Source organism: Mustela lutreola, chromosome 9, assembly GCF_030435805.1.
Source record: "Mustela lutreola isolate mMusLut2 chromosome 9, mMusLut2.pri, whole genome shotgun sequence".
In the NCBI taxonomy this organism is placed as follows: Eukaryota; Metazoa; Chordata; class Mammalia; order Carnivora; family Mustelidae; genus Mustela; species Mustela lutreola.
Genome location: NC_081298.1, coordinates 34,204,993 through 34,218,356, shown reverse-complemented (window position 1 = coordinate 34,218,356; position 13,364 = coordinate 34,204,993). Strand labels below are relative to the sequence as shown.

General features: G+C 39.9%; 1 protein-coding gene across 3 annotated transcripts in view; it reads right to left on the bottom strand.

Moving 5' to 3' along the window:
* The window catches only part of PLCB1 (phospholipase C beta 1), a 682,758-nt gene that overhangs the window by 73,117 nt on the left and 596,277 nt on the right, over nt 1-13,364 (bottom strand). Inside the window, exon 32 of one of the 3 annotated variants that reach the window (XM_059133980.1) lies at nt 7,384-7,501. The exons of the other annotated variants lie outside the window; for them this stretch is intronic. Within the exon in view, the coding sequence (XP_058989963.1) occupies nt 7,403-7,501 (99 nt within the window). The 3' untranslated portion in view covers nt 7,384-7,402. The remainder of the gene's footprint in view (nt 1-7,383; nt 7,502-13,364) is intronic. 3 annotated transcript variants of the gene reach the window in all.

Sequence of the window (13,364 nt, the reverse complement as noted above, 5' to 3'; positions counted from 1 at the left end):
TTCATTTTTAAAACATGAGCACCTCCTTACTTATCTGGAAGTGGTATAAAAAGGCAACAGTGGAGGGGCGCGTGGGTGGCTCAGTCAGCTAAGTGTCTGACTTCGGTTCAGGTCATGATCTTGGGGTCCTGGGATGGAGCCCTGTGTCAGGCTCCCCGCTGAGCACGGAGTCTGCTTGTCCCTCTCCCTCTACCCCTCCCCCAGCTCATGCTCACTCTTCTCTCTCTATCTTTCTCAATCTCGCTCTTGTCCTCAAAGAAAGAAATATAATTTTAAAAAAAGAAAAAAAAAAAAAAGAGCAACAGTGGGGAGAAATGTTTCCTACAGAAAATAAAGCTTAACCTGAAAACTGCTATTTATCCCAAAGGTTTCCTATTCTGTTTCACTTATTGTCACTTAAAACTTTTAGGAGGAACAAAATTGTCCCCTTTCAAATGAATGAGGTAAGTTGAGTATAAGCTTAGTAATAGCTGCAGGGTAGTATTAGCGGTGGGAGGGATATTACACTACAGCTGAGGCAATTTTGAGATAGAAGACACGGCTGGATGAGTTAGAAAGACGTTGTCAATGCTACATTTATGTTTCAGAGGACTTTTCTGTTGTCCCCAAAATATTTTATATGCAGAGACTGAGAGTTCGTGGGTCAGGAAGGCAGCACTGCCCCTTTCTTGTGAAGGAAACAAAGAAATACAGGCTTTAAAAAGGTAATAAATCGATTCACAGACCTGTACCCCTGGGGATAAAAATATATGTTTATAAAAAATAAAAAATTTTAAAAAAAAGGTAATAAATCACATTTCCACAGAAAGTTTTGTTTTGTTTGTAACAGATGGGTAACAGTGTTCACGGCTGTCGTAAGTGGCTACGGGAACCCTGCATACATCTGTGAGCTGAGTTTTGGGTATCTGTTATCTTTGTTTTTAATATAATTTAATGGTAAGTGTATACAATTTACATTTTTATAATGGCTCCTTTTAACCGCTGGCTCACAGAATCCCAGAAAAACTTAAAAATTAACATCTTGTGAGCTAGTCTGACCAACTCCAACTTACCACTGGCTAGTCTTCAGAGAATAAAGGAAAAGTAATATTAATATTTGCTTGAGCAATATTTAATTATGTTTGAGTTCTGAGACGTGCACACTTAATTTAGATGTTTTTTCTAGAACTCTATGTATCTATCAATGGGTCAATCAAAAGCAGTGATTAGAGTCATCATATGCTAGATCAATAGATGACAGTTTTTCTATAAATTTGTGTGAGCTGAGTGTGAGGTAGGTCTCATCTCCTTAGGGGACAGGGATGGGGAAAGGACCCAGAGAAAAAGCTATTTGCTTATTGAATGAATGACATGTTTTGTGGACCTAATGGTGTCTCTTCAAAACTCTTATGTTGAAACCCCAACATATGTGACTTATTTGGAGATGGGGTCCTTAGGGATGTGATTAAATTAAATGAAGTCATAATGATGGAGTCCTAATCTGATAGGACTGGCATTCTTATAAGAGGGAGAGACACCAGAGCTCGCTCTGTGCACAAGGGCAGGTCAACGGCCACAGGAGGTTACAGTAAGAAGGCACTGTCAGCAAGCCGAGGAGAGACATCTCACAGAAACCAGCCCTGCTGGCACCTTGACCTTATGCTTGGACCTTACGCTGCACAAGTGTGAGAAGAGAAGTTTCTGGTGTTTAGGCCACCCTGTCTGAGATATTTTGAGATGGCTGCCCAAACTAACTAAATACAGCACGCAAATAATGCAATTCCATAACAGTTAACACGATACTCAGACCTCAGGTTCTGTCACAAGGTCACAAGGAATTTCTTCCTGTCTGCTCCTCTGCTTGATAAACTTCTACTTAATCCTACTGGTCAAGGGTTACCGCCTCTGGGAAGCCTTCCTTGTTTTCCCCCAGTTGTGTCAGGCCTTCTTCTCCCATAAACAGCTCTATTATAGTGACAATCGTAGCGTTGTTTCGTTCTAACACAAATCCTTTGAATCTTTTACTTTTTTAAAGTGTTTTTTTATTTATTTGAGAAAGAGAGACTGAGAGAGAGAGACAGAGAGAGAGTGTGTGTGTATGGGAAGGGGGAGAGGGAGAGAGAGAATCCTTGAGCAGACTCCCCGCTGAGTGCAGAGCCGGCTGTGAGACTCCATCCCAGGACCCAGAGAACATGACCTGGGTCAAAATGAAGAGTTGGCTGCTTAGCTGACTGAGCCACCCAGGCACCCATTGCTCCCTACCCCCCTGCCACACCCTGGCATCCTTTAAAGAAAGGTTGATTACATATTAGAAATTAAGATGCAGCATACCTTCTGTGCTGCCTGTATATTAGCCACTGGCCACATGTAGCTATTTGTCCTTACATTTAAATACGATTTAAGTATAATTAAAATTCAATACCTCAGTTGCTTTAGTGCACTTCAGATACTTGCTAACCACCTGCGGCTGGTGGCTGTTGCATTGAGCTCTCAGACACGGAACATTTCCAACCCTGCAGAAAGTTCTCTAGGACAGAGCTGCACTGGGCTGCAAGCAATCTGAGGTGGGGGGCAAGCTTTGCATCTTTTTTGCATTGCTTTCTTGTCCCAGCATCTAGCCTGGTGCCTGATATACAGCAGGCATCCAGTAAGTATTAGCTGAATTATTCAAAGAAGAAGAAAAACGAACACTATTTACATAGTTGTATCTCCTTAAAGCATTTCATGGTTCCTCAAGATCACAGAAATAAATATGCCTATATACATGCATTTTGATGACTGGCAAGTAAAATGCTAAAAATAAGCAATTTTCATTTTGCCTGGGATGAGAACACGAAGATGCTTTAAGATGTAATTTTAGAATTCATCTCAGGTGCTAATATAGCAATCTATAGTTGTTAATTCGGAAGCACAATATCGATTCTAATTTATTTTTTTCTAGGTCATCTCAGCTTCATTGCTCTATAAGTGACTCTATGGACTCATTAAATCTTTCAGCATGATATTTATGCAACCCTATTTAATGAGTCCTCCAACACCTTGAATTCTCTGGATCTCATACCTATTATTTCAGTGGCAAATTTCTGGGTTTAATTAATTGTACACTTTCTGGACACAAAGGAGGTCAGGAAAAGGTTACTTGTAGACAGCCCTTTTGTTGCCATATTTAAAGATCTTTGACAATAACCCTTGGGAATCTAGGCATTTAGATGTTCCTACACTAGGAAAATTTTCTTTGTTTCTTACTTAAATGTTTCATGAGTTACCTCAAAGCAGTGTCCTTCACTCAAACTCTGGAGCAAAAGGAGAAACCCTATCTTGTGGCATGACAGAGGATTAAAACCCATCTAAAAAAAAAAAAGATGTTTTTCTTCCAAGATGTTCCTTTAGATTTCCTAGTCACTTCAAGGATAAACACCAGGGCTGAGTACATATTATTTGAATGAATAAATGAAAGCCATACAAACAACTGCTTAACCTTGGTACAAAGTCCAATGTGTACCCTAACTTCTATCTCACATCATTCAGGACACAAATTTCCAAGAGGGAGAAGGAGGTGGTAGTTAGTAAGGGTGTTCTAGGGGGAACCATGCAGAGGGTAGAGAGAGGCAAGAAGATCTTCAGGGAAGTAAAGCAAGTTAGTTTTGAACTCAGCACTCATACACACAAGCTGGATGGAGCAGAGAAGAAAGGAGGGAGGTGGAGAGTCAGGGTTGGGAGGGGGTGAAAGCGTCCATCCTCAATCCTCATGCTTTACAGAGGAGAGCGGTGAGCGGTGAGCCCCAAGAGCCATGGACAGAGAAGGGTGTCTCAAAATCCTTTAACCCACATGTGCAGGTCACACCGAGTCTCAGTCTCCCCTCTGCGTGGCATTACTTGCCCACTGGATGTGATGAGCACAGAAAACAGTGGTCTGCCTCTCACCCATGGCCTGGGAGCTGCAGCCAACAGTGAAACCCCAGAGCTGAGCCTTGGGTTGGCAGGGGTGTTCTAACATCTAGTCCTGCGAGAACTTCTTCTCTAAGACATTGGTTTAGAAACAAGGGATACGGAGAAACTTGAACATGCTGCCTATGAGATTTAAATCCTCTTGCTGTTGTGATCATTTTGGGGGCTCAATCCCCAGCCAGATTGGGTTGTGATCTTATGAAGGCTGGAGTATACCACCAGGAAAGAAACAGTGTTTGGTGTATGTGAATGTGTCTCTCCCTTCTAGCCCCTCGGGGGGATCTCCTTCCTTCGACAGCAAGCCTGCTAGGTAATCTCCCTATATTACAGATGTTTATACTGAGGCAAAGATGGTATACCTTTATTGCTTGCCTGTCCATGAAATATGAGCAAGAGATATCATACCCTTGACATCTAGATCATAAAATCATAGCTTCAGATATTTACTGAGAAAGCTGAAGGGCACAATACATGACATGCAGTCTTCAAGGTCAGATACTCTTTGAATGACCTTGGGAAAGTTCATTAATTTTTCTGAACCTTAATTTCCTCTACTGTGCAATGTCCAGACGACTAGGATAACACATGTGATATGCTTTGAAGGTGCTTGGCAGCATAGTAGGTGCTCAATAAATGCTAGTTGTTTCTGTTATTATGTAAACGTCAGGGGAGAAAAACCTTTTTAATGCTCTTCGATGGCCTTGAATTGCTCTTTATTATTTAAAAGCAGGTAGGACCTGTGTTTTTTGCTCTTTCATGCTCTCTATTGAAATCGATATTGGCACAGCCCAGAATAAAGAAGGCACTTAATAAATTCTTCGCATAAATTGAAAATTTTCCAATGCTATATCACCAGCATTTTTATAGACATTGGTGTGTATATATATGTATACACACACACACACACACACACACACACACATCTTTATGCAAAGGTCCATATATACACAAAATGAGCAAACATCCTTTTTTATTTGCAATCTTGTTGTCTAGTGATTTGTATTTACCAAAAAATAGAAGTTACTGTGGTTAAAAGGATGACTAACCTTTACAGCTCCATTCATTAATCTCTAGTAGATATCGAGAAATATAATTTTCATCGTGAAGGTTTGTGTTCACAAATTTAAAAATGTGAAATTTCACCTATTTACATGAGGAGTACTCTGGGTATCAATCTTAGAGGGGAAAAAAAACACTCATTTCTAGAAAATGTGGGATGGCTTTATCTACTATTAGTTTTGATTCATTCATTTTGTGTTCAGCGGTAGTCTATCAATGGGAAAGTATGAGGTAAGCGAGAAACATTTGGGGGAAATAGTAAACATGACCCAAAAATGTACCTTTCATATACTGGTGGAGAAGGACTTTTTGTTCTTTTCCAGATACAAAACAGTGCAATTTTTTTGTTCTGTATTAACAATGAAACCTATTTTTCCCCCAGAACATGTGAAATTGGTTTATTTTTATATTTATATTGTCTTTTATATGTGAAAAGCTGAAGGGACCAAACTAATGATGTGATTAAAGGTTTTCTTAATGCCCAGGTATTGTGGGAATACCTGTCTCTTTTGAAAGCAAATATTTTTGTAACTCAGGAAGCTCAGTTGACCTTCTAAAGGAAAAACAAGTCGAGGACCAGCCATTAGAAGCCTGATGAAGCCCAGCAACTAAAATGTGGTCCTTAGGCCTCCCTTGCATTTGTTTTGAAAAACAAAACCCAAGTCGTGGGTTCTGAGGTCCATTGCCATTTACCTCCTTGGAGAGAATTCAATATTCTACCTGTGGTATTAAATGCTTCACAATAACTTTCGAAAACACCAGAACAGTGACAGCAAACATCAAAAACAAACAAGCAAAAAATCCAATGATGCTGATACCCGATGACTTAAAAAAATATCCTGAACATTGATAGTCAAGGTCTCCCTCCCTGATGCCTTCCGGGAGAAATCAATATTGTCTCAATCAATATTGAGAAATCAATATTGTCCACCCTCTCCCAACCCCCGCCTTTCCACATGGGTTTTATCACGAGGTCACCACAGGAACAAGAGCATCACAGCTGGTGGGGGGATTCATAGCCAGGCTGGGGCTTTGCTCTCAAATGTCATTCTCCACCTTTCTCTAGTGTCACAGTCTGTAGTAAAAAAATAAAAAGGTCTCGAAGGGTCAGGCTCGTGATGAGGCCCAAAACTCAAAATACAATAAACCAGCAGGAAAGCAGCTTAAAGCTTTTCCTTACAGATGCTAAAGCCAGGAGGGGTAAGAATGTACTAGATCCCTGCTTCTCAAATGGGATCCATGGAAATGTGGCAGCAAGGGCATCCCCTGGAATCAGGTGAGAAATTCAGATCTTAGGTCCCACCCAGACCCCCAGAATCAGAATCTGCATTTTCATAGGATCTCCAGATAATTCATACACTCAAGGAAGTTGGGAAGTGTTGAGCTAACTACCACTGCATGTGCTGATGGATGTAGAGAACAAGAAAGAAATTATAGCTTTTTTTTTCCCCAGTAAATTTGTTTTCACTAATTCTTTGACGTTAATTCTTTGACGTGTTTCTAAATGTACTGCTTCACAGATCGAGTGTTGAAGATGAAAACATCATAAGCCTCGTTGTAGGTCTCTGCTTTCAATACATCAGAATAGATGTATTCTGCTTTCTCTACCATCACAGTGACACCTCTTTCTTCCCTGAAATGCACATGCACTGGAATGGCTTTGGCCAGTTTTCCTATTAGCAAAAGGAATACAATATGTTTGATAATGCATTTCCTCTGGCAAGTTGAAATCCTTTCTAAACATCTGACCTTCATTTTGCTCCAACCAGCAGCCCCTGGTCCAGGCATCCCTATTAGTGAGGTCTTTTGAAGGGGTTTTGATTTTAGAGAACCAGGAAATCCCAAGCTATCCCCTGAATTCAAAATATCATGTGGGAATACAATGGGTTTTGCTGGATTTTTAAAAGGATAGGTGTAGTCAATCGAATGGAGTGGTTCAGGAATACTCCTTGAGAGTTAATTTAATCCCACTGGTGTTTAAGATAGTAAGACTGTGGGCAACCAAGGCTGCAAGAAGTAGGAACTTAAAAATGTCTCAAAAGCAGAAATAACAGCATGAGTGTAAGAGAGAAAGATCGAGTTCTAAAAGGAAGCCAGTTTTGCAACTAGAGAAATAAAATGAAGAGAGGAAGAAGACAATAGTGGAGAATGGAATTGATGTCAAGAAGAGAGAGAACAATGATGAAAAAATAAACACCAGGGGAATACAGGTAAAAATGAATCAGGTGCATCATGGGTATAGCTAGGCAGGAAAAGGATGGGAATGTAGAGAAAGGCCGGTGGGGGGTAGGGGTCCAGGGCAGTGGGAAAAACAAAGGAGCGAGTCCATGATGCCTGTAAACCTGATGGCCACATGCCGCCCCTCTCTCAAAAGCGACCCCTCCCATCCAGTCCTACCTGGCCGGAAGGACGGTGGTCACCACTTGAGAGCTTGAGGGTTGGGGGGAGTAAAGTTGGGGGAAACAGAGGGATCCTCATGGCAAGTTTCCGACAAGAATGAGGAGGAATCGTCCCCCTGTGTGGGAAAAAAAGGGAGGCTGTCATTTTTGTGGCATTGAAATTGATTTCTAACCATTGGCTGTTTCAAACTCTTGGTCTGGGAGCTCTCTTGGAATACCTTCTAGAATGGAGATTTAAAAATCTCCATCTCCTTTATCTATTCCAATGCTTCTGCATTGGGATTGGCAATGGAATTGTCCTTGGTTCTTGCCTGCCCTCTGTAGAAATTAGATGTTAAATATGGTTGCAATTAGTAGTTTAGAAAAATTCTTTACAAAATCACACTACTGCTAAGAAACTTGAAAAGAGATTGTATTGAATCCCTGACAGCAACTGAACAATGTAGCCCAATGAGTCTGGGCTGAATGGCTATACTTTTCTGTCTCAAAGAGAGATATTTTTTAAATATATGATGTTAGTTTTGTTAGTCCTCTACATAACTCGTTTGTTAAAAAATATGCATTGAGCACCAACTATGTGCCAGGCATTGTTCTTCGGTGCCTAGAACTCAAGAGCATCAGTGAGCAAAACAGTCCAAGCCCCTGTGCTCCAATGTAAAAGCAGCTTGTGTTCCACTGGGGAAGGATCAACACTAAACAACACACCTAAGAAAGAAGTAAATGACCTAATGAGAGAAGGTGGTAAATGCTCTGAAACACAGAAAGTAGAGCAGAATAAATGGAAGAGGAGATACCAGGAATGGGGAAGTGGTGGGAAGAGTGCACATTTAAGTAAAGCGGTCATACAAGGCCTCTTTGAAAAGAAAGCTTTGAGCAAAGACTTGAGCCATAGGAGGGAGGTGTCCAAGCAGACTCTTGAGAGATAAACATTCTGGGCAGAGATCCATATAACAGTCTAGGGTGACATTGGCTTGGCTGGTTGGGTCCCAGCAAGGAAGCCAGGATGGCTGGAGCAGAGAGTAGGTCAATGAGGAAATGAAGAGGAGATACAGCAAAGTGCAGTCAGATCATGTCGGACCTTGCAGACTTTTATTTCTCAGAGAGATGGAAGCCATGAAAAAGTCTTAAACTGGGGAGTGAGCTGACTTATGTTCTAAAAGATGACTCTGTCTGCCCTGTTGGGAGTTGTGAGTGGGCACATGTGGAAGTGGGAAGACCATTTAGCAGGTTATTGAGAAATCCAGTTGAGAAAGCATGGTGGCTTTGACTGGGGTAATGGTGCTGCAATTGGTTCCTTAACAATTATAAAGATGTCCTAACCCTTTCATCGCATTTTGCAAGTCCTGCAGTATTTGTGATCTCACCTAGAAGGAAGTCCTGATAATCAATTAAAGAATTGCAACAGCTCATTATGTATTTCCTAAAATCTAAGAACTACTTAGAAAAAAAAAAAAAGTGAGATTCAAAGGAAAAACAACAACAACAACAACAACAACAACAAAACCCTTTCCAGCCAAAGCTAGAAGACAACATATTTCCTATTTTCTCCACGTCACCAAAACCATATACATGCTGCTGACTACTATCTGAGACAGGATTTCTCCTATGCTAGTTTAATTCTGGAGGGCAAAATCCATTTTGATGCCGAAATAGTTAAACATAGTAAGCTTCTCCCCAATTGTATCAAGTTGTTTGTGTGTGAATGACTGTGTAAATGTGTGTCTGTGATGGTCACAGAGAGTTTGTAGTGGAGAATGTATGCAAACTGTCAGAAACATAATGAACTGTTTATTCTCCCCTCACAAACATTAGCAGAAATTAATTCCAACCCTATTAATAAAACTTTTTGAAACATAAAACTCTTTGGAATATGGAAATACTACTTGAACCTGGGTTTCAGTACAAACTCAAAGACCTCCTCACCAAATTCAAAGATTATCCTCAGCAAATGATTATAATAAATGTAGAAGACTCCGGGACTCCAAGGGGTAGGTTTACTACATTAATTCGACCTTAGGCAGAATACATGGGAAACAGAGAATGTGACTCTTGCTTTCAGAAACTGCTTTTCCCATTATGAACTGAAATTTCCTTTAGCATTTTTCGGCTCACTGGTCATGCATTTTTCCTCCTGCAATAGCTTTTTCTCTGGTCTCCACATGCTACTTCATCAAATGTTTCAAATCACCAGGACATCTCCTTTTTAGACATTCTCCAGGTACATATTTCTTGTGGTTTGAATTTGCCATCCTTCCCCTAAAAATGTTGAGGGCCATGGTAAAATCAGGTAGTGGTACCTGAGGTAATTAAATCTTTCCATTCCTTGCCTTAAATAGTATTTAAGGGGTGCAAGTTTGACTCTTTTTATTATTGTGGTTATACCAAAGCATGGCTTTAAAAACAAACTAGAGATACATTTGGGTCAAATCATCTAATTACTATTGGCAAAATTCATGCTCAATGATAGGCACACAGAGTAGAAGTGAACCCAAAAGGTTTTGTGGGCCATCCAGGGTTGTGTGAACTCTTTTGTTAAGGTCAATCTTATTCGTGATGTTGATCTCAGTTCTTGCTGGGAAGACTTTGAACCCCATCAACACATACACTCTCTGCTATAGTAAGTGATGAGTATTCTCTTTGGATACCCTCCCTCCAAACTATAAGCCCATCACGGCATTCCCACATTTCCTCATCTTTAGGAAAGTAAGGACAAAGAAAGGGGAAAGAATTCATTAATGGGGTAGAGAAAAGGAGAAGGAATCAACGAAACCACGTGAATCTCCATTTCAATTTTGTTTAAGTCTCAAACCCAGTTGCCTTACAGGGGCTAATGAATAACAGGAATCCATGAGGCAGCCTGGGGAATGCCATGCAGGCCTGAGGGGAGCCCCTTCTCTGCCCTAGAGATTTGTTTGCAGGTTGGCTCTCTGTAATTACATAATCTAATTTTTTTTAAAGTTTTATTTTTAAGTAATCTCTATACCCAATGTAGGGCTTGAACTCACAGTCCTGAGATCGAGTCACATGTTCCACTGACTGAGTCAGCCAGATACCCTTATATAATCTAATATTAAAGAGAAATTATTTATTTTTATTCCTAAAGATTTTATGTATTTATTTGAGAGAGAGAAAGAGATAGCGAGAGAGAGGAGGAACTGGGAGGAGAAGGTTCAGAAATAGGCTCCCCACTGAAGATGGAGCCCAACGTGGAGCTTGAACCCAGGACCCTGGGATTAAGACTTGAGCTAAAGGCAGGACCTTAAATTACTGAGCCACCCAGGTGCCTCAAAACTATTAAGAAGATTTCCAAGTATTAAATAATAGCATGAGGATTTTGTAATATGCTGACTTGCCTAGGCTGAACTACATTTCCCAGAGTTCCCTTTCGAGGTAAGGTGAGCTACAGGGGAGACTATCCTGAGAGGTGGAGGGCTGAGGAGGCCATCTATAACACGTACATGTTTTTGCAGATATGTTGAATGGGATCTGGGATTACTTTCCCTTCTCTTTGGGCCTTTCTTTAGTTGCTCTGACTCCTGGTCCAGGTATGTGTGTGTGTGTGTTTGGCTCCGTGGTAAAGACTCAATCTTTTGCAGGTTCTGCTTCTCTAGGTGAACTCCAATTAATACAGGTATTAATGAATTTAAACATATTAGAAAGACCATGTAGGGATTTTCTATTCCTGATTAGGTTACTTGGACCATTCTTCTCACTGAAAACAACTAAAAAAGCTAGAATTGAAGATTGAAAATATTTTCTTCAAAGAACCTAAGAACCACAAAAATTTAAAGAGTGATCAGGCCCACACTGCAGAACCTCAAACATAGACAGAGAAGCCACTTATGCTCTGATGGGCTTTTGCTAATGCTGGAAATTGAAACCATCTTTTGAAAGCCTGATATGGTGGGGCCACAACTCAAAGCCTGTGCCCTGTACAGAATGAGGAATCTTAGGGGAAACTTTCCCTACAGTAAGTGAAACATACAGATTATAGATTTGAAAATAAACCAAATAGCACTTATGGGATCAAATAGAACACAAAAGCTAGGATTAAAAACCCAGTAGAAAAGTAGAAGAGCAGTGTAAACAAATTTTGGGTGAATTAGAAAAAGGGTCAGAGAAATATTGTCCACTGGGTAGCACAGAGAATTGAAAAGATGGAAAATACTGAAAATAGTTACAAGACTAAGTTGATGGAGTAAAGGTCCATTTTTTTTATATGTAAATAATGTGATGGAAGCCATTTTTGCTGACATGATGGCTGAGTTTCTATAGAAGTGAGGAAAATTATCCATCCAGCCACCTCAAATACATATTTAGAGACATTTTAGAAAAACTGCAAAGAACAAACACACACAAAAAAATCCTAAATGCAAGAAAAGGAGGAAAAATACAAGCTATTATTAAAGAATTACACTAAGACTAACAGCTTCTCCATAATAAGAGAAAGCAGAGGACAGGGGAATTTTATCTTCAGTGTGCCAAAAGAAAAAAACTGTCAGCCTAAAATTTTATACCCAGTCAAAGTATTCTTCCAGAATGAAGGTAAAATAAAGACATATTTATTCTCAGACAAAAATGAAAACAAAACCAAAACCCCCAAAGAGTTTGTCATTGGTAGACTATAAAAAGGAACTTCTAAAGGATGCAGAAAATAATGGTCCCAAATGGACAGTATGAGACACAAGATAGAATGCTGAACAAAAAATCTTGTGAACATGTAGATAAGTCTAAATCAACACTGACAGTATAACATAGCATAAGAATGTCTTATTTGTTTAGAGATGTGTACAGAATCATTAATAAATTTCAAAAATAAATCAGGAGGAGACAGAGTCAAACTGTTCTAATGTTCTAGCACTACCCAGAAGAGTCAATGTATCCTAGCTTTACATCCAGGAAAATAATGAATAACCATATTTTTTAAAAGGCAGTTATTCACACTGATACCAATGGGGGGAAAAAAAGTTTCTTCCACAGGAAAAAAAAACACACAAAAAACAAACCATTGGTTGGGCCTACCAAATCTTGACAATGAGCAAAACATAGTCAACAGGCAGCCAATTTGCACTCTGTGGTCTGGCTTTGTTGAGGAGGTCCAATGGGTGATGGCAAGGAGGATCCACATTTCCCCCGTCAAGTTGCAAAGGATCAGGGAACACACAAATGATTTATGTAAGGAAGAAGCTTTTACTTTAAATGCCCTAGTCTCTTTCTCCCTGAACACTGGGAAGGCAGGACTGAAATCACTTCATTGAGAGTTCTGTCTCAGGGCTCAGTGGTAGATCTGACAAGACAAACTTCACTCAGAGGGATGAGTCACTCATCCTGCTCATTCAAAGGTGTCAGGGAAATGAGGAAAATCAGTCTGTATTCCCCTGGTAGAGGAAAAAAATAAGAGCCAGTAGGCCACATGATGAAATGTTCTTTCGCTATAAATTAAAATGCCCTAAAGCTTCCTGAAATTCTCTCTTATTGATGAGCTCAATTTAAAAAAGAAAACCTGTGTTCTAAGAAGTATCAAAGACAAATTAAGTGTCAGAGAAAGAGTAAATTCCAGATTTATTGACTGTTTTATGAGGTTATGGAGATGGTTCATTAAAAAGTCCTCTCAAAAGATGATTCTTCTTGTAATGAGAACGAGTGACTGCAAAGTGATCAATATACATTGGAATATTTGCAGCAGATTTGGAGCAACTCTGATTAATGTTGCTTCAACATGCTAAATAAATCTTTTCAAAGTGTTCAGGAGAAAGGCAGAGTGTCCTTTTTATAATCAATCAGTTCAGAGTTGGATGTGACCATAGAAGGTATGGTTTCTCTCTACTGGCAGCTGGGTTGTCAGTTGCTTCTGTCACCCTTTGTACACATACATACTTTTCCTAATGGTCTTGGCAAACCCAGAGATGGAAATCCCAAGGAAACCAATTATGTCACCTATATAATTAGTAGAGTTTATTGCATCCATCTTAAGGACTC